General features: G+C 41.6%; 1 protein-coding gene across 1 annotated transcript in view; it reads left to right on the forward strand.

The window, feature by feature from the left end:
* PARVA (parvin alpha) overlaps positions 1 to 27,345 on the forward strand; it is a 155,674-nt gene that overhangs the window by 108,359 nt on the left and 19,970 nt on the right. The window contains exons 5-8 of the mRNA XM_045825530.1: positions 16,259 to 16,399; positions 20,470 to 20,585; positions 24,566 to 24,624; positions 26,825 to 26,844. Coding sequence (XP_045681486.1) covers positions 16,259 to 16,399; positions 20,470 to 20,585; positions 24,566 to 24,624; positions 26,825 to 26,844 — 336 coding nt within the window. The remainder of the gene's footprint in view (positions 1 to 16,258; positions 16,400 to 20,469; positions 20,586 to 24,565; positions 24,625 to 26,824; positions 26,845 to 27,345) is intronic.

Raw genomic sequence — 27,345 nt, forward strand, 5'->3', positions numbered from 1 at the left:
GGCCACTTAGTTGAAACTGCCCGAAGCCAATACTGGCCACCATTACTAGGGGGACCCCCCCCCCAAGGAAACAGAATTTCCTTCTGGAAGACAGTCCCCATTGTAGTGCAGGCTTCCCCCACTAGGTGAGTGTTCTAGGAACCCATCTGTATCAGTGTACCATTTGGCATTGTTGTGAGAGGCTGCATTCAGCTTCAGTGAATTATTTTTGAAGACTCAGTGTGTTTGCCCATTTCATGATGGGTGATTTATGAGCATACCTGCCTGCACTACACTGGGTGTTCTGCAGTTTTCAACCCCAAACAACATGAACCCCATGCCTTACCCTCTGTATTCACTTGACCTCACCCTGAGCAACTTTGTTTCCCCTGATGAAAAAAGTCCTCAAAGGGAAATGTTTTGCCAATGTGGAAGATACAAAACAAAAAACATCAGAAGTACTAAAAGGCATCAAAACTGACAAGGTCAAAAACTGTTTTGAGCAGTAGAAAAAACATCCTGATAGGTGTATTGCATGAAATGAAGAGTACTGAAGTTTAAACATGTAAAAAGAAATACACATTTTTTTATAAATAAATTCTAGGGTTTTTTAGGGGGTTCCCCTCATATGCTAGCTTTTAAGCCATCTGATAGGAATTACAATGCAGGTTGAGACTGATCACTGTTTGTGCTGGGCATGGGCTCACTTTTTAAGAGGTACAGGGCACCCTGAGGCCAACAGCAGCTTGTTGGGGGTTTGTGGACCGTTGAGAGTATCTAGGACAAGTCTGCAGCATGAGTCAAGGCAGGCTGCGGTGTGGAGGAGCCACGAGAAGAAGTTTGGGTTCCGCGTGAGAATTTGGGGGCAGGAAGGGTGGCAGGGTCTCAGGGATTCATCAAGGCAGGCAAATGGTGTTACCCTGGTTAATGGTGAGATCAGATTTGGTGCCTGCCAGCACTTGCATTCCTGAAGACAGGCCAAGTGACATCCAGGGAGCAGGATGTGGGTCTGGAATCCAGGAAGCCATGTTGATGACATCATGGAGCAAGGGCTCAGAACCTAGAGATGAGCATTGTGCTGAGTCAGCAATCTCTTGGCAAAAGGTTGTGTTTAGGTGAAAGCCTGAGTAGGTGAGCATCCCTAGGTGGCAGGTGAACTAGGCTGAAAAGCACCAGCTGGCTGTTCTCTGATTGTGAACTCTGTCTAGGCAGTGTCATCCCTGGTTCTCCTTTGTGTGGCGAGATGGTACTTGCTCAGCCTCAGTGTCTGGTCTGCTTTCCCTTGTCAGAGCCCCTGGGTATGTCTGAGAGGTTCTCCTGGCACAGCCTCTTCCCAGGTTGCCTAACCTGGCTGCCTCCTGCTGCCTCTGTTCTTTGAGTCTTCCTTCTTTCTGACAGCAGATACTGAGACAAGGACTTAAATGGAGAAATTTATATGGGAGATGATCTTAGTACAAGCAATCGACTGGGAAATGTAAGAGGGGAAGAGAGAAATACCAATTAATGGTGCTTTAATAAAGATGGCAGCTTTGTTTGCAGCCAGGGCTCAGTTCTGCAGGGGACAACACACCTCAAAATCACCCCTCCCAGGACAGGGAGGAAGGGACATTTACCCTACGGCTTCCCTTACCCTGTGGGTAAGGGCTGCCAGTGTGTACCCCTGGCAGAGAAAGAGAGAGCTTGAGGGCCAGAGATGAGAATCATCAGTGTGCTGGGAGCTGTCTGCAGCGGCAGGTGGGCCCGAGGCCTCTGGCAAGGGGCAGTCACATCATCCAGTCGGACCAGGGGGTGTAACTTCTGCTTTAGCAGTGGCTTCCCCTGACCCTGGCTGTTACTCTGCATGACTCGTGATGCTGCCAGGGAAAAACCAGATGCTGGCCACCTGGCCTGCCTCTTTCTGATGCCCACCCCCATCCTCTCTGGCAGCAGCTCCAGCCCTTTCCACACCACAGAACAAAAGCTTCCTGCCCACCCCCCTGGACTGAAGAGGAAATTCTTACCCCATGACAAAAACTCACCTCATCTCTTATCCCAGAATTAGCCACTTCTCAGGGTGCTGATGGCGGCAACATGCTCAGTTCCCTCTGCGTATACTCTCACACCATAGCACTGACAGGAAAGTCACAGAATTTCCCAACTCTCAGTGATGTCCTTGCGTCCCCCTGGGGTCACCTTGTTGTATTTGCTTTCCCAACACCTAGGTGATAGACGGACTGAGTGAGAGGCACAAACTAAGGGATTCTAGGAAAATGCCTACACCGAATAGTGGCTTTATCAGAACATAAGCTGCTACCTGTTTCTTACTGAGGTTTCCTGGCTTAGGACAGTGAGTTTCCTTATGATACATCTTATTTGACTGATTCTTGTCTTTAAACATGTGCATGAACTGGGAACAGAAAAGGCTTGTTTTGAGGGATGAAAGTCATAAGCCTCTTCTATCTGGTTGTCCCAACAGCATGACAGAAACAGGGTATCTTCCTCAGGCATGAGACCAAACGGTTCCTGGGGCCCAAAGGTTCTACAGGAGGGGTTTTTTGTTTTGTTCTGTTTTGTCTTGGGTGGGGGTGTATGTGTCTTTCTCCCTAATAAGCCCTACAGAGTACATCTAACCGATTTATATTCATTAAGCAGCAGCCATTTGATCTGCTATATGCTGAATTTAGGAGTGTGAATGTAAGTGAGCCACAGCGCTGCCTCCAGTCTCTCACCACGCAGTAGCACGAAGGGCTGTGGCGCACTCTCAGCATGGAGTAGGGGTTTAGGAAAGGCATCATGAAGGACAAGGCATCTTGAATGGGACCTTATGGAAGGAGCAGAGCTTCAACCAGATGAGGCAAGAGAAGAACATTCTCATCAGCCCCCATTTCTTCAGAGCCCCTGCTGACTTCCATGTGAGTGAGGGGAGAGTGTTGTAGAGACAAGGAGTGAGTGGGTAGGTGATCATCAGGCTTGGTTGAGTGGGATGTGTGGCTAACAAAGAGGATGGCACCCAGCACCCAGATGTTGGTTTCTGACCCCGTCCTCCAATGACAGAAACCAGGGCATCTGGAGAAGGGGCGGACAATGGGACCAGAGCAGGGCGTATAGTCGATGAGCCTGCAGCCTCTGGCAGCGCCACAAAGAGGAGCTGAGGTAAAGAAATTGTGGGCCAATGTGTTGGAAATGTTCAGTATCAACCTGAAAAAGCTCCCATTGGCTAAAGATGGAATAATCTGAGCAACCAATTAAGAACACTAGTATTGGATTATAAACTCAAAGTCTAAAATACCCTTAAGTCTATACTGATATAAATAAATGGCTGAATAAACAAATGAGGGAGAAGGGATAACTCTTCCAAATAATTTGTGTGGTTACAACCCCTTCCAGGAGGTAGAAGTTAGCTCCCTTGAATGGACTGCATTTAGTGACTGGCTCCCATTGATTAAGGTATGGAATAGGGGGAGACTTAACAGCACAGAGAATGGATTAGTAAAATCAGTGATAAGTCGTGTTGGTATCATGTACCCTTGATATGATGCAATGAAAAGGGCACTTCAACTCTGTGGCCTTCCTCCCCAAATCCTGTAACACTGGTCTAACTATGAGAAAAACATAGGAAAAAACTCAATACTGCTTAAAACTGTCAAGGTCATGAAAAACAAAATGTGAAACACTATCACAGAACCGGAGACTAAGGGGACAATGATGACTTGGTATGAGCAGGAAAATGACATTAGGGAAAAATTAGTAAAACCCAAAAGTATGGAGTTTAGATAATAGTTATGCATCAATTTCAGTTCCTTAGCTGTGACAAATGCACCATATTAATAGAAGATGTTAACAATAAGTAAAACTGGATTCAGGACATGCAGGAACTGTCTGAACTGCCATTTTAGCTTTTCTGTAAACTTCATTTTAAAATGGTTTGAAGGTTTTATTTACAAAAGGAAGATGAGCCCACATCATAGAGTACCTTGAGCTAAACATTTTAGAGAGGATTCAGTGGGCACTGGAAACTACTGATGGCTTGTGAGCAAAGTGACAAGGTCAGAAGTGGGGCTTTAAGAAGATAACCTACTGGTAGGTTCCTTAGGAGCAAGGGAGGAAACTCCAGCAAAGTATCTTCTTGTGAGATAATTGTGGTGTCAACCTAAAGGAGTGGCAGTGCAGACAGGAGAAGTGCTAAGAGAACCAGTGATGGAGGGAATGAGCAGCTAAAGCACACGAGGCTGACGGTAAGTGGTGGATGTCAGATGGGGATGACTGCGTGAATCCTAGGAGGAGCAGCATCTTAAAGGGTTTTGATCATGTTGATTTTGAGAGTTGTTTTCTTATGCCCGGAAGTACTTAGGCTAAAGTAGCAGCTGTGCTAAAACTGAAAGAGGAATGAAAAGAAAGACAGAACCTGAGTTCCAATCTGGGTTCTACCATGAAAACATCTCTCTGCAGCAAAGATCATGCTTCTGTAAAACTGAGACATTGCTATACAACCTTACAGCTGAGCTGCCCAATACAGTACTCAGTCGCATGTAGCTATTAAAAATAATTAAAATTTAAAAATGCATTTACTTAGTGACACCAGCTACATTTCAAGAGCTCAATAGCCAGAAGTGTCTAGTGGCTGCCATATTGGATAGGGCGGAAATGAGCATTTCCATCTTTACAAAGCCAGTAAATAAACTGTTTTGGACAGCACTGCTCCAAGGTCTTCCTGCTGTAACCGTCACTGATTCTGGGGGTTGAAGATGAAGGGCACTGCTATTCTTAAACTGGAGGAGGTATTTTCTGGTTTCTGAAAAACTCAAAAGCTGGATGAAAGTCTTATTATTCTATTTATGAGTTGTAGGGAACGTCTCTAAAATGTCTTACTAAGTAAAAAAAAAAGCATGGTGCAGAACTGTGAGCACAATATGTCACTGTGAGTGTATTACAGGACACATCTAATGCTCGAGTATGTAGCGAATACGCATCTCTGGTTAATAGAACTGTGTCTGCAGAACTGTGTCTGTAGAGTGGGGCCAGAGAGCTGGGGACTACGATGGGAAGAGGAGACTTCATTTTCACAGCTTGAATTCTTCCCATATTTGTATATTATCAAACTTACAAAAAGTGATAGAGTACGTATGTACATTTCAGTCACAAAACAGAATTAATCTAATAGATGTCAAATAATACATGATACCTTTCAACAACTACCCCAAGTAAAGTAGGAAGAAAAGGAAAATACCTAAATATGATAAAGACCATTAATATAAACAGTGAACATATTAAATAGTGAAATACCAAAGAAATGGTACTAGGAACAAGTCAGAGATGATGGCTATCACCACCACTGTAAGTGTTTTGGACAACATACTAGTTAATATAATAAGACAGGAAAATTAATTTTCTGTTCAATATTATATATAGCTAACTAGATGTTCAGACAAAGTCTCTTGGTTCTGTGCACTTTAAAAATTTGGTTAAGTCTTTAAACAAATATTTTTGTGTCACATGACTAAACTGGTATGGAAGGGAAGGAAATTCTTCTAATGCCAAAAACAATAAAGTGTAAATCCAGTGAGATAAGCGTTAATTTCTAATGGCTTATAGCCTGAGTTTAATGGATCACGCATACAGTGTCAACAGACAAAGCCTGTATAGAATCTAAGCAGGAAAGGGGACTGGAAAAGAGACCCATGAATAAAGTCAGGCTCTATGAAGAACAACCCTTTCAGAGGGTAAACTAGAAAATCTGACCCTGGCTGATCTGGCTCAGTGGATCGAGTGCCAACCTGCGAACCAAAGGGTTGATGGTTCGATTCCCGGTCAGGGCATATGCCTGGGTTGTGGGCCAGGTCCCTGGTGGGGGCATACAAGAGGCAACCATACATTGATGTTTCTCTCCCTCTCTTCATCCTTCCCTTCCCCTCTGTCTAAAAAGAAATAAATAACATTTAAAAAAAAAAGAAAATGTGGAGCCACAGAGAGAGGCAATAAAGATAAATATCTCAAACTTGGATATGAGTGGAAAAAGAAAAAGAAGTCTGAACTTGATAATTACTTATCAAATCTCTGTTCTCACATAGATTTAGGACTAGGATTCACACTAATGCTTTGTACTTAAAAGCCCCAAGCTAAAATGTAGTTAAAATGTAGCCAAGTTTTAGTGCTGTCCAAGGCAGAAGCAAAAATATGTCCTTTTAGAGGAATGAATTTTAAAACAAGGTCACAAAGAACTCCCAGAGATAAAATCCAGAGAAAATGAGCCCAAAGAAAATGAGCTTAAAGTCAGAAATCACCAAACAGAAGCAAGCTTCCATAAGCAAGCGTCAACAGAAACAGTAAACTGTAGGCCCTGTCACAATTGTTACAGATGTTAGCAACTGATCAGTTATGGAATATAAAGTATGTTTAATATGTCAAAGTAAAAGTTTAAAAATGCCATTGGAAGGATGATAAAAGAACAAGTAACTATCAAAATTGGGCAGGTAGATCTGAAAGAGAAACAAGTAGAACTTCTGGAGCTGAAAAAAAATGTAATTATGAAATTGGAAATCTCAGCGGATACACAGCTGAGGAAGGAATTGGGTAAATTAGAAGATGGTGCTGGAGAAATTGCCCAGAATGCAGTATACCCAGAAACAACAGTGTGGAAGATAGAAAAACAATTAAAAAACAGATTTTTTTAAGGGAGATGCAACATTAAGGCTCATTGGAATTCTAGCAGAGGAGAAAGATGATAGAGTATAAGCAATATTTAAAGACATAACTGAGGATTTTTTAGAATTGAGGAAAGATGGAATTTTCAGATTCAGGAAGCTCAGGGAATCCCAAACAAGATAAATAACAAGAAATCTATACCTATATACTTCATAATGAAAATTAATGAAACCTAAAAACACTGAAGTCACAGACATGATTAAAAGCAGAGAGAAAAAATAGATTACCTATAAAAGAACAACGTACTGAAAGCTGTCTTTCCTCAGGAACAAATGCCAAAAAATATTTAAAAGAAATCTTCAAAGTGCAGGGAACAATTGTCGACTTACAGGTTAATACCCAGAAAAAAAAAATCTTAAAAATTAAGAGAAAATGAAGGCATTTTAAATAAACTGAGAAGCTCAACTACCAACAGAGCTTCACTAAAAGGAATTTGGAAAGGATGTGCTCCAAGAAGAAGGAAAATGAACCCAAAAGAAAGATCTGAAATGTAACAAAAAATGGTGAGCACGGTGGGTAGACTGAAGCAATAATTGAATAAATATAAAATAATCACAATAATGTCTAATATGTTAATTTAGAATATTAAGATAGAATCAGAGCCCTAGAAAATTATAGCAATTATAGCACTTAAGTCAGAGTGACATTGAAGTTAGTGTGCTGAGGTCCTTGTACTATTTAGTATGTTGATAAAGATTCTAATTAACTTAAGATTCTATTACATTACATACACATGATTAGTTTTCTGAGGTAGCCACCCAAGTAATAAAATAGTGTGTGTTACCTCCATACTAGTCATGGGGAGAAAATTAAATGAGAAGGAATAGAAGTGCTGATCCAAAGAAGGCAGGGATGTAAGGGTGATAACAATTAGAAAAGCAGGATGATATAAATAAGTCGGTAGAAGGGAGTTCAAGTACAGTGGTAAACCCAATCAAGTGTAAATTGACTTGATCCATTTCAAAGACAAAGATTGTCAAACTAAATAACAAAACAAAATCTTGTTGCATGCTATTTACAGAGACAGTCTTAATAATACACAAGAACACAGAAATGATGGAAGAAAAGCAGTGGAAATAATGATATATACTAGATGATTACTAATTGAAAGAAAGCAGGGGTAGGAGGCTTTCTTACCCAGGGGTCACTTACAGTTGCAAGTGACCAGGAAAACAAGACATTTCAAATCTAAATGCACTTTTGTGCACCAAATATTGATACACAAAAAATAAAAATGACAATCAGAAATACAAGAATTTGACAAATCTGCCATCACAGTGGTGGATTTTTAACATATTTCTCTTAAGAACACATTAACAAAAAAGTTCATAAGGATAGAAAAGATGTGGACACTACAGTTAGCCAGCCACACTTCAAAGCTGGAATATTCTCATTATTTTCAACTGCACGTGGAATACTTAGAACAAAATTTGACTGTGTCCACAAAGTAAGTCTCAATAAACTAGTACACAGACCAAATTTTCTGACCATGATGCAATAAAAAAAAAAATTCACGAACCCTCCTCATATAATTGGAAACACAAATATAGTAACTCAGGAATCACTCATGCTGGAAAGAGGATTTTATGTATTCTACTTCTTTGAGGGCGGTTATATCAACGCAGTATGATTTATATGGCACCTGTGTTCATTAGAACATCTCAGTTCTTCTGCCACTCAGAGTAATGGAGTTTTTCTTCCCTGTATTTGATACTGTAGAATTTTGAATAATACTATTTCATTTTATCTAAAAATAATCTCTCCAAAATCATATTTGGGTGCTAACTTCAAAAACAGCTGAAAGATTCACAAAATAATTTTATCTGAAAAAATTTTTCTAAAAAGCAAAATTATGCCTATTATTTTATAACAAGTTAAATTAATGATGAACAATTTTCAGAACTATGGAAACATGAGAGGAACAATTTCCTGGAGGACTAAAATTTCTGCAATAGGAAATTTTCATAGCACTAGCTAAAATTTGCCTAATAAAGAACAAAAGAGGGAAACCAGGAGTCTTGAAAAACAAATTACCTTTAAATCCTTAGCAACAGGGAATGATATTATTATTGAACTATAGAAATATTTGAGTGGATCTCTTAAATTTTGAGGGTTGAATATTTTAAAAATAAAGTAGGGATTAGGTATAACAGAAGAGGTTCTTAAATCTTTTAAAATATCATAAAATTGAAATAAGTGATATAGGCTTACAAAATAGAGATGACAGTGTTTTATTTTATTTGCATACTTCAAAATGCTCAAAATTCAAATAATAATATTGGGTTGGCCAAAAAGTACATTTATTTTTTTCTGTTCTATGGCTCTAGTAGTGCTTACTTGTCTTTAACTTTATTCAAAACAATTTTCTTAAATTGAATTTTACATCAGCATGCATTTTTAAAAAAACTTACCAAAATTGGTGAATTTTTGTGTGGCCATTTTAATATGGAAGATGGAAGAAGAAATGTAATATTTTGGGCATATTATGCTTTATTATTTCAAGAAAGGTAAAAACACAACTGAAATGCAAAAAAAAAGATTTGTGCCATATTTAGAGAAGATGTGGTAACAGATCAAACATGTCAAAAGTGGTTTGTGATGTTCCTCAGTACTGTGGATATTTTGACCAGATAATTCTTTGCAACAGGGCTGTTTTATGCATTGGAAGATGTTTAGCTGCACCCCTGGCCTCTACCCACTAGAAGACAATAGCGAGAGATAGCCAACCTACTCAAAATATCCACATCAATGAAGTTACTGATGAAAATGAAAATTGTGTCTTTTATTTGATGGAAAAAACATAAGGGACTTTTTGGCCAACCCAGTAGAACTATGAAGGGAATTTGATAAGGTAGCTATATTCATCTGTAAGGCAAGGCAACAGTTTCTCTTTCCACCAGCAATAATCAGTTGGTAACACGCACACACACACATACAATGTTTATTGAAACTTTATTACCAATTTAAAAAAAAAGTGGGATATAACCTGACAGGGGAATGATTGAACAAGTTCTGAGTCCTGTAAAAGAATGAGTTATATTGATGTCTACTGATGTAGAAAGATACTCGTGGTACATGTTTGAGTGAGACATATCATAAAGAGACAAAAAAGACAATAGAAAAGATCAATAAAACTAAGAGCTGATTTTTTGAAAAGGTAGACAAAATTGACAGACCTTTAATCAGATTCAACAGAGGGGTGTGGAGGAAGGGCACTCAAATAAGATCAGGAATGAAAGAGGGGACATTACAGCTGACACCACAGAAACACAAAGGATTGTAAGAGACTACTATGAACAGTTATATGCCAACAAATTGAACAACCTAGAAAAAATGTATAAATTCCTGGAAACATACTACCTACTAGGACTGAATCATGAAGGAATAGAATATCTGAACAAACCAATTACTAATAAGGCGATTGAATCAATAAAAAAAACCTCCTAACCAACAAAAGCTCAGGACTAGATGGCTTCACAGGTGAATTCTACTAAACATTTAAAGAAGATTTAATACCAATTCTTTTTAAATTCTTCCCCCAAATAGAAGAGGGAACACTTCCAAGTTCATTTTACAAGACCAGCATTACCCTGTTACCCACACCAGACAAAGATGCCACAAGAAAGTATTAACTATACATGGTGTTACATGGGTACTAGACTTACCAGGGAATCACATCATAAATTATATAAATGTCTAACCACTTCACTATACACCTGAAACTAATATTGAATACCATTGTAAAATAAAATGAAAAAGAAAATTATAAGCCAATGCCTCTGATGAACACAGATGCAAAATTTTTCAACAAAATTTTAGTAAACTGAATTCAGCAATACATTAAAAGGATCACACCTCATGATCAAGTGGGATGCAAGAATATTTCTTTATTCCAGGGATGCAAGAATATTTCTACATTCACAAATCAGTCAATATGATATACACCACATTAACAAAATTAAGAATAAAGAGCATATCTCAATAGATTCAGAAAAGCATTTGACAAAATTATCAATTTATGATTTTAAAAAAGTCCTCCAAAAAAAAAGGGTATACATGGAAGGTAACTCAACATAATAAATGTTATATATAACAAGCCCATAGCTAATGGTGAAAAGTTGAAAGCTTTTCCTCTAACATAAAGAACAAGACAAGGATGCTCACTCTAGCCATTTTTATTCAACATAGTATTGGAAGTTCTAGCCAGAGCACTTAGGCAAGAAAAAGAAATAAAAACATCCAAATCAGGAAGAAAGACATAAAACTGTTGTTAGTATTTGCAGATGACATATTATAGAATCTAAACCCTATATCTACTCCCCCCAAAACTATTTGTTACTAATCAATTCAGTAAAATTGCAGGATACAAAATCAATATGCAGAAATCTGTTGCATTACTATACACTAATAGCTGTCAGGAAGAGAAATTTTAAAAATGACCTCATGTACAATTGCATCAAAAGAATAAAACACCAAGGAAGTAAAAGACCTGTACACTAAAAAGTATAATAAATTGATGAATGAAATTGATGAAGACACAAATAAATAGGAGATATTTTGTGTTCATGGATTGGAAAAAATGATATTGTTAAAATGTCCATACTAACCAAATCAACCTACAGACTCAACATTCCTATCAAAATTCCAATGGAATTTTTCATGAAAATGGAATAAAAATTCTAAAATTTGTATGGAACCATAAAAGACCACCAATAACAAAAACAATCTTGAGAAAGAAGAGCAAAGCTGAAGACGTCACGCTTCTGGATTTTAAACTATATTACAAAGTTATAGTAGTCAAAACAGTATGGTATTGTCATAGAACCAGATACATAGATCATTGGAACAGAACAGAAAGCCTAGAAATAAAGCCACACATATTTTATGACAAAAAAAAATGCCAAGAATATTCAGTATCTTCGATAAATAGTGTTGAAAAAACCTGACAACCACATGTGAAAAAATACACCTGGATCACTACTCTACATCATACACAAGAACTAGTTCAAAATATATTAAAGACTTGAACATAAGATCTGTAATCATAAAACTCTTTGAAGAAAACATACATGGTACACTTTTTGACATTAGTCTTGGCAATGATTTTTTTGGATTTAACACCAAAAACAAAACAGCAAAAATAAACAAATGCCACACATAAAACTAAAAAACTTCTGCACAGCTAAGGAGACCATCAATACAATGAAAAGGCTACCTATTAAAGAAGTTTTGCAAATGGTACATCTGATAAGGGGTTAATATCCAAATATATATAAACTCAAGCAACTGAATAGCAAAAATAAACAATCAAATTAAAAAATGAGCAGAAGATCTCGATCAACTTTTTCCAAAGAAGACATACAGAGGGCTAACAGGTACCTGAAAAGGTGCTCAATGTCACTAATCATCAGGAAAATGCAAATCAAAACCACAATGAGATGTCACCTCATACCTATTATAATGTCTATTATCAAAAGACAGGAAATGTATTGGCAAAGATGTGGAGAAAAGGGGACCCTTGTGCACTGTTGGTGGGAATGTAAATTGGTACAGCCACTATAGAAGATTATATGGAGGTTCCTCAAAAAATTAAAAATAGAACTACCATATAACCCAGTAACTCCACTTCTGGGTACTTATTTATCTAAAGAAAACAAAACCACTAACTCAAAAAGATAAGCGCACCCTCACATTCCTTGAAGGGTTATTTACAACAGCCAAGCTACGGAAACAGCTGAAGCGTTTATCAATGGATGGACAGATAAAGAAAATGTGATTTTTGTATATAATGACATTTTATTTTGCCATAAAAAAAAGAATAAAAATCCTGTGATTTGCAGCAACATGGATGGACCTCGAGGGCATTATGTTGAGTGAAATAATTCAAAATACTGTATGATCTCATTTATATGCCAAACTGAAAAAAAAAACAAAACAGCTCATAGGTACAGAGACCAGATTGGTGGTTGCCAGAGACAGGGGCATGAGGGTGAAAGTAATCAAAAAATACAACAACAACAAAGATGAGTTACATCTGTATATACTGACATAGGAACATACTCATGGCCTTGAGTGGTAAAACCTGTAGCAGAAAAAATGTATATGCTATAATCTCACTTTCACTCATGAGAGAGAAATAGAGAAAACTCTGAGTTATACTGTACATTAGGAACATAAAAAGATATACTTAACATGGCTAATCAGGGTTACTCAAGATATTCTCTCAAGTCCACACAATGCCAATGCCTAAAATAAAATACCCAGCAATGAAAATTAAAAGCAAAAAGAAAAATCCCAAAGCATAATAAAATAGAAAAAATTAAAGCAGAATTTCATTTTCTAAAAAATTAGTAATGCAAAAGAAATAAAGCAACGCCTTAAAAGCACTTCTGAATAAACAATGCCAGATGCTTAAAAAAATGATTCTTTTTAATTTTAGGAAGAATGCATTATGATTCTGGTATCATAGACCACTTAAAACTATTGGTGGAAACAGAAAAACAATGAGTGTTCCAGTAGGTCGTATAAACTCCAATTTTTTAAAAAATGAGAACAAAATGAATCAACAGTACAAAACGAACCTATTGACCTAGAAAACAAACTCAGAGACCTAAGATATTCACTCTGAAATGTCCAATGCCAGCAGGTTGTGAATGTGAAAATTCATAGGCAATAATATAATACAATACGGCTAGCAAAAAAAAGTAGCTCTCATGCTGCCACTCCTCCCTTCCTTTCCTCCCCAGCCCACTCTCAAGACAGTTGCCTTCTGTCCCAGCAGTCTTTTCCTCTGAGCCAAGATAAGCCTTCACAAGTTTTCTTAAATGTGGAGAGCAGTACCAATAAAATGGTGCTGGTCCCATCAAGATAGGCTGAAGTATATAAAACAAAATGATGTCACTCATGTCAATGACGATGGCTGTCAGTCTCTCATGATACTTTGGTTCAAGAAGGAAACTACCTACGTCACGCCAGGCACCCTGCCAAATGCCTGCCAGGGCAGCATATCCACAGATGCATCTGCAAAACAGGGCACACCTACTGATAGAGTACTGGGGGTTCTTGGCCCCAAGCCACAGAATTTTCAGCTCAATCAGGTGCCAAGAATTTGGGTGTAATTGAAGTGGACTTCAGACTGACCACGGAGACAGCAAATCTCCCACCACGAGATGCTGTTCCACGCTACCCTGGGCAGCACACCACTGGAGGCTCTGCCTGCCTGAGCTCTGGAACTTCCACACCACCTGAGGCACCACTCCAATTCGACTAAGACACCTGCTTGTCCTACAGATGACTGGGCTTCGGCCTTGGATCTAGTCAGTGGAGATCTTCCTTGCAAGATGCTGATGGCTCACCACCTGCTGCACTGTCTCCTGGACCTGGCCTGAAACTCTGGGACTCGAGTTCATTAATCCCCCATTGATTATTGTGTGTTGATTCTGTGTGATGTTACAGAGGATAGAATAGTAATGTAATGTTCTGTCTTGTGTGGACCTACATTTAGTAAAAGTGGAGTCTGGGCAACAGCTGTTGTGGCTCTCACCTGGTTCCTTGCCGCTACCGGCTATGAACTCAGCCAGGTAACCTACTTCCCCAGAACTGGAGGTGCACCCTGACTTACTGGACAGACTGTAATGTGACCCTCCTCGGGAGGTACAGCCTCTGGGGGTTGTCCTGAGGGTGCTCGGTAGCACTTTGGGCAGCTTCTACCAAACTACCAAAGTTGTAGTTGCAGTGTCACGGGAAAACAGCTTGTCATTTCCTCAGCGGCAGAAGATCCAAGATAAGAATTCACATCCTAAAAATGAAAAAGGCATGCAAAGTTCTCTTCAAGATTTAACAAGTCTTCAAGAGGAAGACATTGAGATAGTATATGCTTATTAAATCCCTGAACTTTAGAAATACAGAATGATGGCTTCAGGCAGCTAACGAGAAAGATAATAGTTTGGGGCATCAGAGATAAGAATAGCTTGAGATCATCCTATTAAACTGCTGAAAAGAAATCTTAAATCCACAGAAGCTGCAGAAACTCTCCAATGAGCAACCCCATTATCCCTGACGAATCACCCAGGGGCATTTGCCTGGGATCAGCTAGAGCTACTTAAAAATAAAATGAATAATGCAAGCAATAGGGTAATCACTGATATATGGTAAAGTTTAATTACTTTGTATGACAGCCCTTAAAAATGAGGGTAAAATACTTTAAATACGTTTCAAAGTGTCAATTCTGTTAATCCTGAAGGAGTTGTAGAGGGCAATTTAGATGAATCTAAAGAAATAATATATTTCTCATTAGGGAGTCCAGTTGTTCTTTTTAATGGATAAACATAGGAATTTAGAATGAATAAAGACAAAACACAGTCTAATTATTTTAAACAATAAGGGGTTATAGTATTACATACTGTAACCATTGATTTTAAAACATACCATTATATAAGTGCCACTCAAAAAGAGAAAAAATGACTATTACAAGGCTTTCTTATTGCTTAGCATTTTTATATTCAGTGTTTTTGAAACTGCTCCTGTAAGCTGTTTGATGGAAGTGGCCACGCTATGCAGAACGATGACTGAACACACAGTGTGGAAGAGGTGAAAATGTTCATCTCTTCCATCTGCCTGACAGCATTGGTAGGATGCCATCAATTTTAAGACACAACCTGATTTCAGGATTGTTAAAATGTTAAAAAAAAAAAAAGTGTGCCTTAGAATTGATGAAATAGAACATGCCAAATGAGTTACTTTCCAGGTGGAGTTTAAAGGGAAAAACGTCCTTCAAACAGATAAATATGATTCAGTGTGACACTTATACTACAAGGAATGTACACAATGCCTTGAATAAGGACTTGACTGCTGCCCGGGGAAGCACAGAAGGCTTTCCAGTTGGGGCACAGAGCTATCCTTGGAGTAGGCAAAATTGAAAAGAGGAGGGAGAAATAAAAAAAGGAAGAAGAGGGAGAACCCAGAATGATAGAAAAAAGGAGTTTAAATATGATGGACTGCCCTGGCTGGTGTGGCTCAGTGGATTGATTGAGCGCTGGCTCTGTGAACCAAAAGGCTGCCAGTTCAATTCCCAGTCAGGGCACATGCCTGGGTTGCGGGCCAGGTCCCCCAGTTGGCATGTGAGAGGCAACCTATCCATGTTTCTCGCACACATTGATGTCTCTCTCCCTCACTTCCCCTCTCTCTAAAAATAAGTAAATAAAATCTTTTAAAAAATGAAAATAAATGTGATGGATTGGGGTAAAGTTCCCACTTCAAAGGTCCTCAGATCTTATAATTTGGGGATTTGGGCATGATCACAAGGTTTTCACAATACTGGCCCCACCAGTGTCCCTCATCGACAGGCATATCTCAGAGGTAGTATGGGTTTGGTTCCAGATCCCTGCAATAAAGCAAGTCGTAATCTTTTTGCTGGGTCCTGCCTTCATTTTGTAAAAACCATAACATCTATGAAGAGCAATAGAGCAAACTGCAATAAAACAAAATATGCTTATGTGTACTTGAGTGAGTGAGTGAGTGAGTGAGTGAGGACAGGCACTTGCATTAGGGTTGTCTGTGGGCAAAGATCACAGCTATTCTTGTTTCCTTGTCCCGCCAGAGAAACTCGAGAGTGAGAAGCTGAACGTTGCTGAGGTCACCCAGTCTGAGATTGCTCAGAAGCAAAAGCTGCAGACTGTCCTGGAGAAGATCAATGAAACCCTGAAACTTCCCCCCAGAAGCATCAAGTGGAATGTGGACTGTGAGTTTTACGAAGAAAAATGGGTCTGGTAAATGACGCCTCTGGTCTCTACTGTGGTTTCCCCAAGAAGCCATCCAGCAAACTGCTGCGTGGTGGGTGCACACCCATTTACCTTCCTAAGGGAGGACACCTCTCACACACACAGAACGTGTCCTCCATACTTCTGGCGCAAGTAACAAATGTCAAATCCAGTGTGCCTTTCTGTAGAAGCTCCTGTAAGACTGGGAGAGGAAGAAAACTCATATTCATTCAGCTACTTCTGCACCCCAGCCCAACCTTCTGAGAATGCTCTTGTCTCCAGTTTGTAGGGGCTTCAGGAACCTGAGATCCCTAAATTCGGGCAATGGAGAAGCCAGGGAGCAAGGAAATGGGACAAAGCCCTCAGGCTTCCTCTCACTCACTCATTTTCTGGGGAAATAAAAAGGGTATGGCTGAGGTTGTAGGCGCTGGAATGATTTTTAAATTCAGGTTTCACAGCTAGGTAGCTTGAAGATCTCAGAAAGTATAAACCTTTTATTTACTTCTTTGCTGCCCCAAGGGTCTGGATGTCTAATTTGGACTTAATGAGGCCATATCAAAACCAACATTAAGTCAGCAAATTGGGTGACTCCACAGTGACATTCTTTCCCATAGGGAGTCCAGAGTTGTTTTGCTCTTTGCAATAGATAAAAGTGTGAATTTATATTGATAAAGTGATTTAGATTGTGTTCTTTGCCTTTGTTTTAAGTATGAAAGGGTTTAATATTATATCTGATTGCATCCAATTTATAAAACCTAAAATGGACACATCCCCCATAAAAACACCTTTCAGACTTGGTGAAGAAAAAGGAATCTTTACCTCTCAACTTAGAGCCCCAGTAGCTGCCAGTCACAATCTCTTCAGCAGGTTTCTCACATCTGACTTTGGAGGTAAGATGCCAAGTACCTCCTTCAGCGTAATTACACCTTTGCTTGCACAGTGCGATGAGCTGCCTCTCACAGCACTTGGAACAGGGCGTCCTGTGCTGAGGGAGACGATGAGGAATGAGGGCAGGAGCGGGGGAGGCCATGTCTCTGGGCCCTGGGTGCTACCTAGCCTGTGTCTCAGGAATCCTAATAGTGTTCAGTGGGAGAGAAAAAAAGACTTGATCACTAGTTTGAGAAATGTATCTACATTTTGGAAATCGATGACATTTAGAAGCATTAAGACATAAAGTCATAAGCATTAAAGTCCTCCCACCAAGACCCCTGCTTGTTTGTTTTTATTCTATTTTCCATACCTCTGAGTGAGTACCATCTCCACGCACCCTTCCTGATGAAACAGAACACTTTTTAACTTACCAGGGAACCCAATTTGGGGAAGGCTAAGATAAAAGAATGGAATTTTTAAAAGCCTCATGAGGACCATCATTGGCTTTGAATGATTTGTTTCACGTTTACTTTCATTTCTTATGGAAAATGTGCATGAGTAAAGTAAATCACTCATTCTACCACTCTTGTCTGGCTGTTTTCATCTTTGCCCAGCCCTGCCTCTATCAATGCCTACTTTTACCTGATGAAGTTAGGTACATCTTGTGTTTTGTTATTTTCACGTAAGAGTAAGTCATACGTATTTTCTGTATTCCCATGTGGTCTTCATTTTTTTTATAACTGCTCTATTTCATGGGGTAGATATCCCATAGTTACCTTAAACTCTTTGTCGTTGACATTGATCCATTTAGGACGTTTGGCAGCCTGTTGCTAATCTCAGCTGGTGCCAAGTTGAATGTCTTAGGTTGTGTCTCATTTTGCTTCTCTTGAATTATCCCTGTCATAGATTTCCAGAACTGAGATAAATTACTAGGTTGGAGGGAAGAGTTACCTCGATGACTAGCTCCCTGGGATGTCTCGGGCCTCTGAGGACTGCTGGGCTTGTGAACCAGCAGCAGCAGTGGTTCCTTTCATGAGGAATGTGGGAGGCACAGGCCCTGGGGGAAGCTCCGTCCCTCCCTCCGCTCTGTTATCTCTCCCGGTCAGTCGTTTCTGAGGACACTGTGTTACTTTCCGTACGGGGTAACAGTGGTGAGGAGAAGCAGCTGTGGCAGGCTGCAGTTAGCACTCAGGAATCAGAGCAGATATATATTTTTTTCATCCATTTTACCTAATAACTTTTAGAACAAACATTTTCTCTGCTTAATTAAAAAAACAAAACAAAACAAAACACTGGTCTAAACCATCCTCCTGCTGTTGGACCTAGTGTCCAGATTTTTTTCAGTGATAATGCATTACACAATATTTAACAACTTTGTATATGTAGTATGTGTGTTTGAGAGAGAGAAAGAAACTGTAATTATTTCTTTTGAAAACGATTCCCAGGAGGAGGGAGCACTCATTGAAAGAGTCTGGCATCTGTGTGGTGCTTACGACACAGCTCTATCTATTGCTCACCATGACAGTCAAGATGACGCACAATGTCACCAATGTATAAGAACAACCTTTTGAACCGCAGCTCCTCGAACATTATGTTTTGTCATGAAAAGGGAGAGAGGTGGCATGCATCCTACAACCCCCAGTAACTAGACTGATGGTGTGGCAGTTCTGAGAGCATCGGGGAGCACACCACGTCAGTGGGTCAGTCCCACACTGGGAGCCTTTTCTGAGGCTATAACTATGGGTGAAACTTTGACAATGGCCAGAAGCCCAGAACTGAAAACTTCTGGAAGGCAGAGTTAGAAGCAGATCATTTGTTGTTTGATGGTGGTGTTGAGCTGCTGTTCACAGTCAGTAGAAAACCTTCTTTGAAGTAGCAGTGATAACAAGAAACTCTAATGAGTTCCCAAGGAATGTCTGAATCATTTCCTTTTCTTGGTGATTTCTCAAAGCTTCTGTGGAGCAGGCTCATCAATCCTAGCACAGACACTCTAATAGTGGGCCCAGATCATGCTAAGTACAAAAAAAAAATGGGCACTTTCTGTTCTTTCCTTAAGTGCCCCTGTTACAAAGAACCATGAGGCCGGAAGGACTGTGAAGACAGGTCAAGTATCTGGTGACTCTTCCCTTGTATGAGAAACAAAAGGGAGAAAGTTGACATGGTTCAATTGCCTCAATGCCAGGCACTTTCTCAAATTATAGTAAAAATTATCCACCATTCCTAGGCATCTGCTATATATGGGCTAGGAGCTTTGTCTACATTACCTCTGGAAATTCTTACAACTTATATTGCTGCAACGGCACAGTTATCCCCATTTGTGAAGATGAGCAGATTGAGGCTCAGAGTCCTTGAGTGGCCTACCCACGGTCTTACAGGCTGTAAATAAAGGGTAGAGTTGTCGAGTCAGAACTCAAACTCTCCTGTATGTGCCCGATTACATCACAGTCTTTTTCTCCTCATTTCTACTGAGAAAACTACAACCCAGAAGTTGCCCAGCTTTCTCTATAAATGGCTTAATATCCAGCACATTGCTCAGTAGTTACAGAGGCCAACTGGGTCATAAACATTCCCTCCTAGTGATTCCCTAAGGGGCACTGCCTACCCTGACCATACATGACACTCAAGAGAGCACAAAGCCCTGTAGATATCTTTCATGCTTTTCTCCAGGGATCTTTAGAGACCTGATCAAAAGAAGGGATCCAGTGTTCCTGACTCAGTGTCCATTTATTGAGAGCCTGCTTTAAGCGTAGCCTTGGAACAAGGGTAGTGGTAATAACCCAAAGGGTTCATTCACGATCAAGTCAGAAGAGAGGGAGGGTGCAAAGCAGACATGTCCATGGTTATTAAAATAGAGTAAGCAAAAACATGGATGTGTTGGAGAGCTGATCTGAGCTCAGAATTCAGCCACTGTCAGGGTCTCTATGGGAACCTTGGATTAGAGTAGAGATGCACTACGTTGAAAACCCATCGATAACATGTTTTAAGAAGCAGCTCCTTGGGACCTGGCCAAGAATGAGGGGGCCCAGAGTGACATCTGTGATGACTAAGGGTGTCTGTCCCCTGATTCTGTGGGTGAGATAAAAGAACCAATGAATGTGGTACAGCTACATTTGGACCCTCTGCTTGTATCTGCCTAGAACCTAGAAGATCCTCTAATTTTTTTTATCATCTTTTATTTCAGCTGTTCATGCCAAGAGCTTGGTAGCCATCCTGCATCTGCTGGTTGCTCTGTCCCAATATTTCAGGGCACCAATCCGACTCCCAGACCATGTTTCCATCCAAGTAGTTGTGGTCCAGGTAAGACACAAACCCCTGCAAACATCTGCGCCCTTAAAGAGGTGTGAAGGCTGAGTTCCAATGAGAGCTAAGGCACACTGGGTAGCTTGTTAGGACAGCTGAATGCGTGTCGGGTGTTCTTGGGTGGGCTGTACGTTGGGAAGCATGTGACTGAACTTTCTGATGCGTGTGGACTTATCTCTCTAGTAAGTGTGCAAAGTGCGGAAGAGTGTGTGCTTGTATATGGGAATGCCTTGTGTGGGGCATGTACCTGGGGTTTACATGTCATTCTCAGGAAGGTGTCTATGTAACATACATTTTAGGGTGTATGGTGTGTACGTTTGTGAGGTGTATCTAGTAGGATCAGGAGGAAAGATGTGTGTGTGTGTGTGTGTGTGTGCACATGTACTGTGCAAGCCATAGAGAATCATCATTTTGAGGGTAAAGAGTGTACTGGGAACAGACGAATGTGAGGGTGTGGGTACGTGTGTGTTTGAGAGACCCCAACGGGCTGTGCCCATGTTGAGGGTGCTGCCACTTTTCACTCACCCAGAGAAGCACAGCTGGGATCTCAAGTCATCTTTTCCAGATCGTTAGGTGGGCTTTCCACTCACATGGCTGTGTAATTTCCACAATGAGGGTGTGCACACGCCCTGTGACTATCTCACTCTGCCCCAACCCCGTTAGAGACTTAAATTCAATTTCATTTTCCAACTCTATGCCATTTAGCAGAAGGTTGTCATTTTGTGTGCTTGTATCTGTTCTTTTCCAAATAAACATGCTGCAAGGGAGAACCCCGCTTAGAAACAGCTCCCTGAGTCTCCAAGGTTCCGGAATAGACCACAATATGGCAGCTCTGCTGGCCCTTGGGGAGGAAGAGCTTTGAGGGCTGGTAAGCTTGCCTCACCAGACCAGGCCAGTTTCAAGGACAAAAAGGTCTTTGAGCCGAGCCTTCAGGGATCAGACATTAACGGAAGAAGACTCGGGGTGCTGCTCAGTCAGCTGCTCAGTTGTGCCCTAATGAAAAAGTATTTCTTTGACACCTTCTGGGTACTGGACTTGCTAAGCATCGAGGGGGTATAATGGGAATATGACACCTTGGCCCTGACTGCCAAGAGATAAGCAGCAGAGAGCACCATCAGAAGCCCACAGTCAATGCGAATGTGTGTGGTTCAGACACTAAGTGCAGCTGACTGAAAGGGACTAATTGGCCTCATTTATTGAGCACTCAACTGTGTCAAACATGGTGCTAAGCATTTTCTGTCTGCTACGGATACATGGCTAGCCCAGAGCTTGCTGGTACAAGCATCTTCCTAGTGGATCCAGGCCGTCTCTACTGTGTTATTTTTACCAATCAATAATGTGTGAATCCATTTCATTATATTTTTTTAAAATTATGATTCAAAATCTGAGCAGAAGAGGGGGGCTCCTATTTTGAAACAGTGGTCACAACAGCCCATGCCTCCTGCCTTATTTTGAGCTCAATTATGGCCCATCTGAAGGCTGTTGTTGGTTTAATTTCTCCTGTAGGCAGTTTTGTTAGCATGAGGGAGAAAAGAGGACACATTACATAAAATGGCATCAATGCATGTCAGGTTTGATGGGGTACTTTGCTTTATCAAGTTAAACAGGCACAGAAGCAGGACTCAAAATTGGCTGTGAGTCACTGAACTACAGAGAGCTCCTTAGGGAACAGATAATGGAGCGAGCTGAATCAGGATGCTGTGTGAGGGGTTATTTAACCCAGATTTCTTTTCCTTATGGTATATAAAAGCATTTAATTCTGCATAATGTTGAGGGTGAAGTTTATGTTTGTGAATGGCCTTGCAAGACAAGGACACAGATTCCATCGGCCCCATGTGAAAATTTTACGTTATGTTAAAGCTGAATTTGGAAAAAGTTCTGATTTATTGTCACTGGATCTCCTTTAAATGATGTCTTTAACTTCCTCTTTTGCTTTGATAATCCATTCTTCTTAGTCTAATCCAGATATACTCTTGGCCTTTATGCAGCTCTACCTTTCCTTCTGTCAAAGTATTTTGTAAGAACACTAGTATGTTGAGAATGGGAAGAGAATGTTCTGGAAGTTTTGGCAGGAGGGTCAAGAAGGCAGGCTTCTATTGAGACACCAGCACTTGGAGGGTCCTTTCTGGACACTCACCTCCGCCTCTGTGGAAAACGAGTTTGCTCTGACGACTGCTTCCATGCCCAGACCACCCTCCAAGTACAGCTGACTGACTATGAGGGAACCTGATAAAATGAATCTCCCTCCTCACGCCCATCAGAAGGCCTTCCCAAATCCGCATGCTTCTTCCTTAGCCCCCATGCCCATGTGATGGGGTTTAAATGCTAAACCAGCACTCAGTCGACTCCCCTTTGACTCATGGCACCCTCCCTCCCAACTGCCTCCTGAACGCATTGTGCTCTCCTCACTCTGCTTTTTTGCTCAGCTTCCCCCACTGGAATGGCCTCTCCTGTGTGTCCAGCCAAATCCTGTGTGTCCTTTAAGTTCCAAGTCAAGGACCTCTCCCCTTGGAAGGTTTCCCAACCATCTCCACTGAAAGTGCCTGCTCTTGTCCTGCACTGAGCACTTTCTTTCTGCACAGGGTGACCACATGATTTATAATCCATGACACTTTTGAGATTGAAAGGGGATCCTTGTGATCTCAACTGAACTGGGTCATCAGGCTTCCCCCTGGCTGGGGGAAACAATGCTTACCTACCTGCTTCATCTATGCTGTTTTACTCTGTGTTCCTCGAGTCCAGGACCAATGTCATGCATTCCATACTGTTTGCTCCAAGGTCAACATGGGGGCTTGTACACAGAAGGCACTGATTAGGACACAGAAGACTGATTGTACACAGAAGACACGTTTGGGTCATAGGCAGAAAGAGCAGGACTGTATGGGGGGGGAAGGGGGAGCGGGGATTGAGCTCCCTGGGCAGGCCTGAGCCCTGGCCACATGCAAAGCCAGGTAAAGTTCGGTTTGAGCATCCCCTGCTCCACCTTTCCTCTATCTTCCCTTGAACAAGGAGAGCAAAGTGAAAAGAGCAGGGACCTCTAAGCCAGCCTGACTTGAGTTCAAACTCTGGCTCTGCCACTTTACTCACCTGTGAGTTCCCTAATCTCTCTGACCTCAGTTTCTTCATCTCCGAAGTGAGGAACATTTTGCTAACCATAGAGGATTTAACATGGTAACAGCCCTGCCCCCCTTCCCCTCGCCCTTCACTGCTGTCTTTTCTGGCATTTCCCCCATCACAGCTGACTCACAGCTGACCCACACCATGCAAGCCTTGCCCAGACTCGAAGAAACTCACTCCCCCCTCCCTCATGGTAGCTGATGGGGGTCCAGAGTGCTGCCTGTGTGGACCCCACTATGCATGTGCCTTAGAAAGGGTCCGGGATGTCAGATACATGGATGACTGGGTAGATTGGTGGGTGGGTCTCCAAAGTATTTAACCTTTTCTCAGAGAGTAAGCTAGTTACCTGAGGACTGTACTAGTTATTTAAAAGCTCCCATATTTACCCATTACAAAAAACGAAGAACAAAAAAAAATCTCTCTATTTGAATTCTTCAAATTGGCCTCAGTTCCTCCACCCCAGTCCCCCAGCTAAATGTGTTTCTCAGCTTCCCTCTGCGGCCCCAGCTGGAGGGCAGACACACCCTGGCCTTCATTTCCATTCGGTTTACTGCGGATTACTCCAGGAGGCAAACAGTGTGCTTCCAGCAGAATGTCTTCCAATAAAGAAAGAAAAGATGTACCATCCAAGAAACAGCCTACTTGTTTGGACTAAACATGAACTGCACTTAAGTACAAATGGTACAGTCCGGCCCGGGAAGTCAGGGGCCTCGTTTCTCTCCTGGAAGTCTCTCAACTCCAGAGTCATTTCTTAACACCAGTAACTTTCTCAGTATCAGGAATGCTAATCAGCTTTTCATATTTTTCTAAAGCATATTTTTCTCTCCTCCTCCCAACCCTTCTCCCCACCCCTGTTTCAGAAACGAGAAGGAATCCTCCAGTCTCGGCAAATCCAAGAGGAAATAACTGGTAACACAGAGTATGTCAACACCATTGTTGCCAGCGATTCTGTAATGGAACACAGATGTTTCTCCGAAATTCGTCCATTTGCTGATATTTAGTTTTCATTTATTGGGAGTGCAAGAGGGATTAGACTTCAGCCAATGATTATAGTTTAGCCTTTTCCATGCATTCAAAACATGCCTCTCAGTGCTTAAGGTACAAACTTGGGTGGGGAAGTGGGGAGAGAGAATTAGTGATGATTGAAAAATTCTAATTTTGTGGCACGCCAGGAAAAAAGTGTGCCCCCCAAAGCCAACCAGCGTGAAATCGGCATGCTATAAACATGGGATTGAATTTAAACTGCTAACCTTCAAAAGGACATTTTTCTTCCTTTTCTGAATCTGACTTGGTCACGTGCCATGACCCAGAAAGCCCCTCTCCACCTGAGAGTGGTGCTTTTGTTGTTTTCACTTACCCTAAGGAATTGGAGTATCAGAAGATGGAAGAGGTTTGCCATGGGAAAGACACATTTGGGTCATAGGCAGAAAGAGCAGGACTGTGTGGGTGGGAGGGGGGCAGGGGATTGAGCTCCCTGGGCAGGCCTGAGCCCTGGCCACATGCAAAGCCAGGTAAAGTTCGGTTTGAGCATCCCCTGCTCCACCTTTCCTCTATCTTCCCTTGAACAAGGAGAGCAAAGTGAAAAGAGCAGGGACCTCTAAGCCAGCCTGACTTGAGTTCAAACTCTGGCTCTGCCACTTTACTCACCTGTGAGTTTCCTAATCTCTCTGACCTCAGTTTCTTCATCTCTGAAGTGGGGAACATTTTGCTAACCATAGAGGATTTAACATGGTAACAGCCCTGCCCCCCTTTCCCCTCGCCCTTCACTGCTGTCTTTTCTGGCATTTCCCCCATCACAGCTGACTCACAGCTGACCCACACCATGCAAGCCTTGCCCAGACTCGAAGAAACTCACTCCCCCCTCCCTCATGGTGGCTGATGGGGGTCCAGAGTGCTTCCTGTGTGGACCCCACTATGCATGTGCCTTAGAAAGGGCCCGGGAGTTGTGGGAATTTCAGGACCCTGGTAGGGCAGAGATGAGAGGTGGCCCGTCCCCAGAGGCCCAGTTTATGGCCTGCCTCCACGTCACTCCAGGGCCCAGACCTAGCAGCTGAGGGGGCAGCTGCTGTACAAGGCACATTGATTCTCGGCCTTGAATCTGTGAGGGGTGGGCAGAAAGCTGCCCTGGCTCAGTCCTGCTGTGAGGGGAGCAGTATTTCCTTACCCTCCTGCCCTCACCTCCCCTGTCCTTTGCTGGGCTTGTCCATGTCCCACTATTTCACCTTCTGGAAAAGGGCAGACGTATCTGAGAGCAGCCTGTGAGACGCTCCCAAATTGGGGAACATGACATTTGTTTCCAGAGCAGTCCCCTCAGCTGCCCCTGTCCTTTCCATGGTCCCTCTCTGCCACCTTGCCACACAGACATGAACAGATACACTCTCCTAAGGATGACAACACGGCACAGTTTATGAAGCCCTTTTGTATCTATCGCTGTTTGTAATACGCACATGAAGCAATGATTACACCTCCTAAAACCCCACAGCCCAAAGATGGAGAGGGACATTATCACTGGTCCATCCCACAGTTAACTCCAAGTTTGTTATTCTTTCCAGTGCACTACCCACCCATTTAATGGGTGACAGATGCACAGTTGGAATAAACTAATGAGAATGAAAAATATATTGAGAAAAAAGGTATTGAGCATTTACTATATACCAGGAATTAATGCTAAAATCTTTCTAGATATTAAATTATTAATGCTCACAACATGCTATTGAGATGTGTAACATTATCCTCATTCTAGAGATAAGAGACCTGGTACCCAGAGAGGTTTGGTAACTTGCTCAAGGTCACATAGCAAGCAAATGGCTCTGTGGGACTTAAACCTAAGTAGTCTGCTTTTAATGCTTCTGTTCTTAGTACTTTGCTGCTTCATGGCTCTAAGTGCAATTCCAGTTCCTGCCTTTTTTGAGATAACTATCCTGGACCAAAGCGAGATACAGTTTGATGGGTATCATAGGACAAACAGGAGAAAGAAGAACTTGACCTCCCCAAGCTAATGCCCACAGCATCCTGGGCAGTGAAATTGTTAAGTACAGAATAAAATGCCAAGAGAGCTTTGGGGCTTATCAACCAAGGGCGAGAAGATTCACGCTGTTTTCTTTCTCCTTTTCCTACAGGGCTCTTTCTGGAAGGCATGGTAAGTTATATAAAATTGTCCTATGGTGCTGGTGGCTGCCACAGGGGTCTAGTTAATTCTGCAGCAGCTGGAAAGAACAGGCACTCAGCTTGCTTTCTGCATGTGTGTCTGCACCAGCCTGGTGACAGCCGCTTGGGAGGAAGGGTCAGCTTACTGGTGGGAAGAGGAAAACTAACCACAGCTGTGCCGTCCTTTTGCAAGTAACCAGACCATTGGCATTGTTGGGCTTCTGGATGGGTCCTGGGCATTTGCAGGGCAGTCTTGCTTTAAGTGTATTGTGAAACTAAAGGAAGGAAGTGTATTTACACGCTTGGACTGTCTCCTCTACCCACTCTGCCCAGCCCTTCTAGAAGCTGCCTTCTTTCTCTTTTCTTATCACAGCTCCTATCTCTTCCAGTTCTCAGAACTCTGGGTTTGTTTATAAAGTCTGTGAATGTCAGAGATCACAATCACCTTCCTGGAAGTCTCAGATTTGCCCATTGGTGCAAGAGGAGAAAAAGA

This window comes from Phyllostomus hastatus, unplaced genomic scaffold, assembly GCF_019186645.2.
Source record: "Phyllostomus hastatus isolate PE091 unplaced genomic scaffold, TTU_PhHast_1.1 phas_scaffold_585, whole genome shotgun sequence".
Taxonomy (NCBI): domain Eukaryota; kingdom Metazoa; phylum Chordata; class Mammalia; order Chiroptera; family Phyllostomidae; genus Phyllostomus; species Phyllostomus hastatus.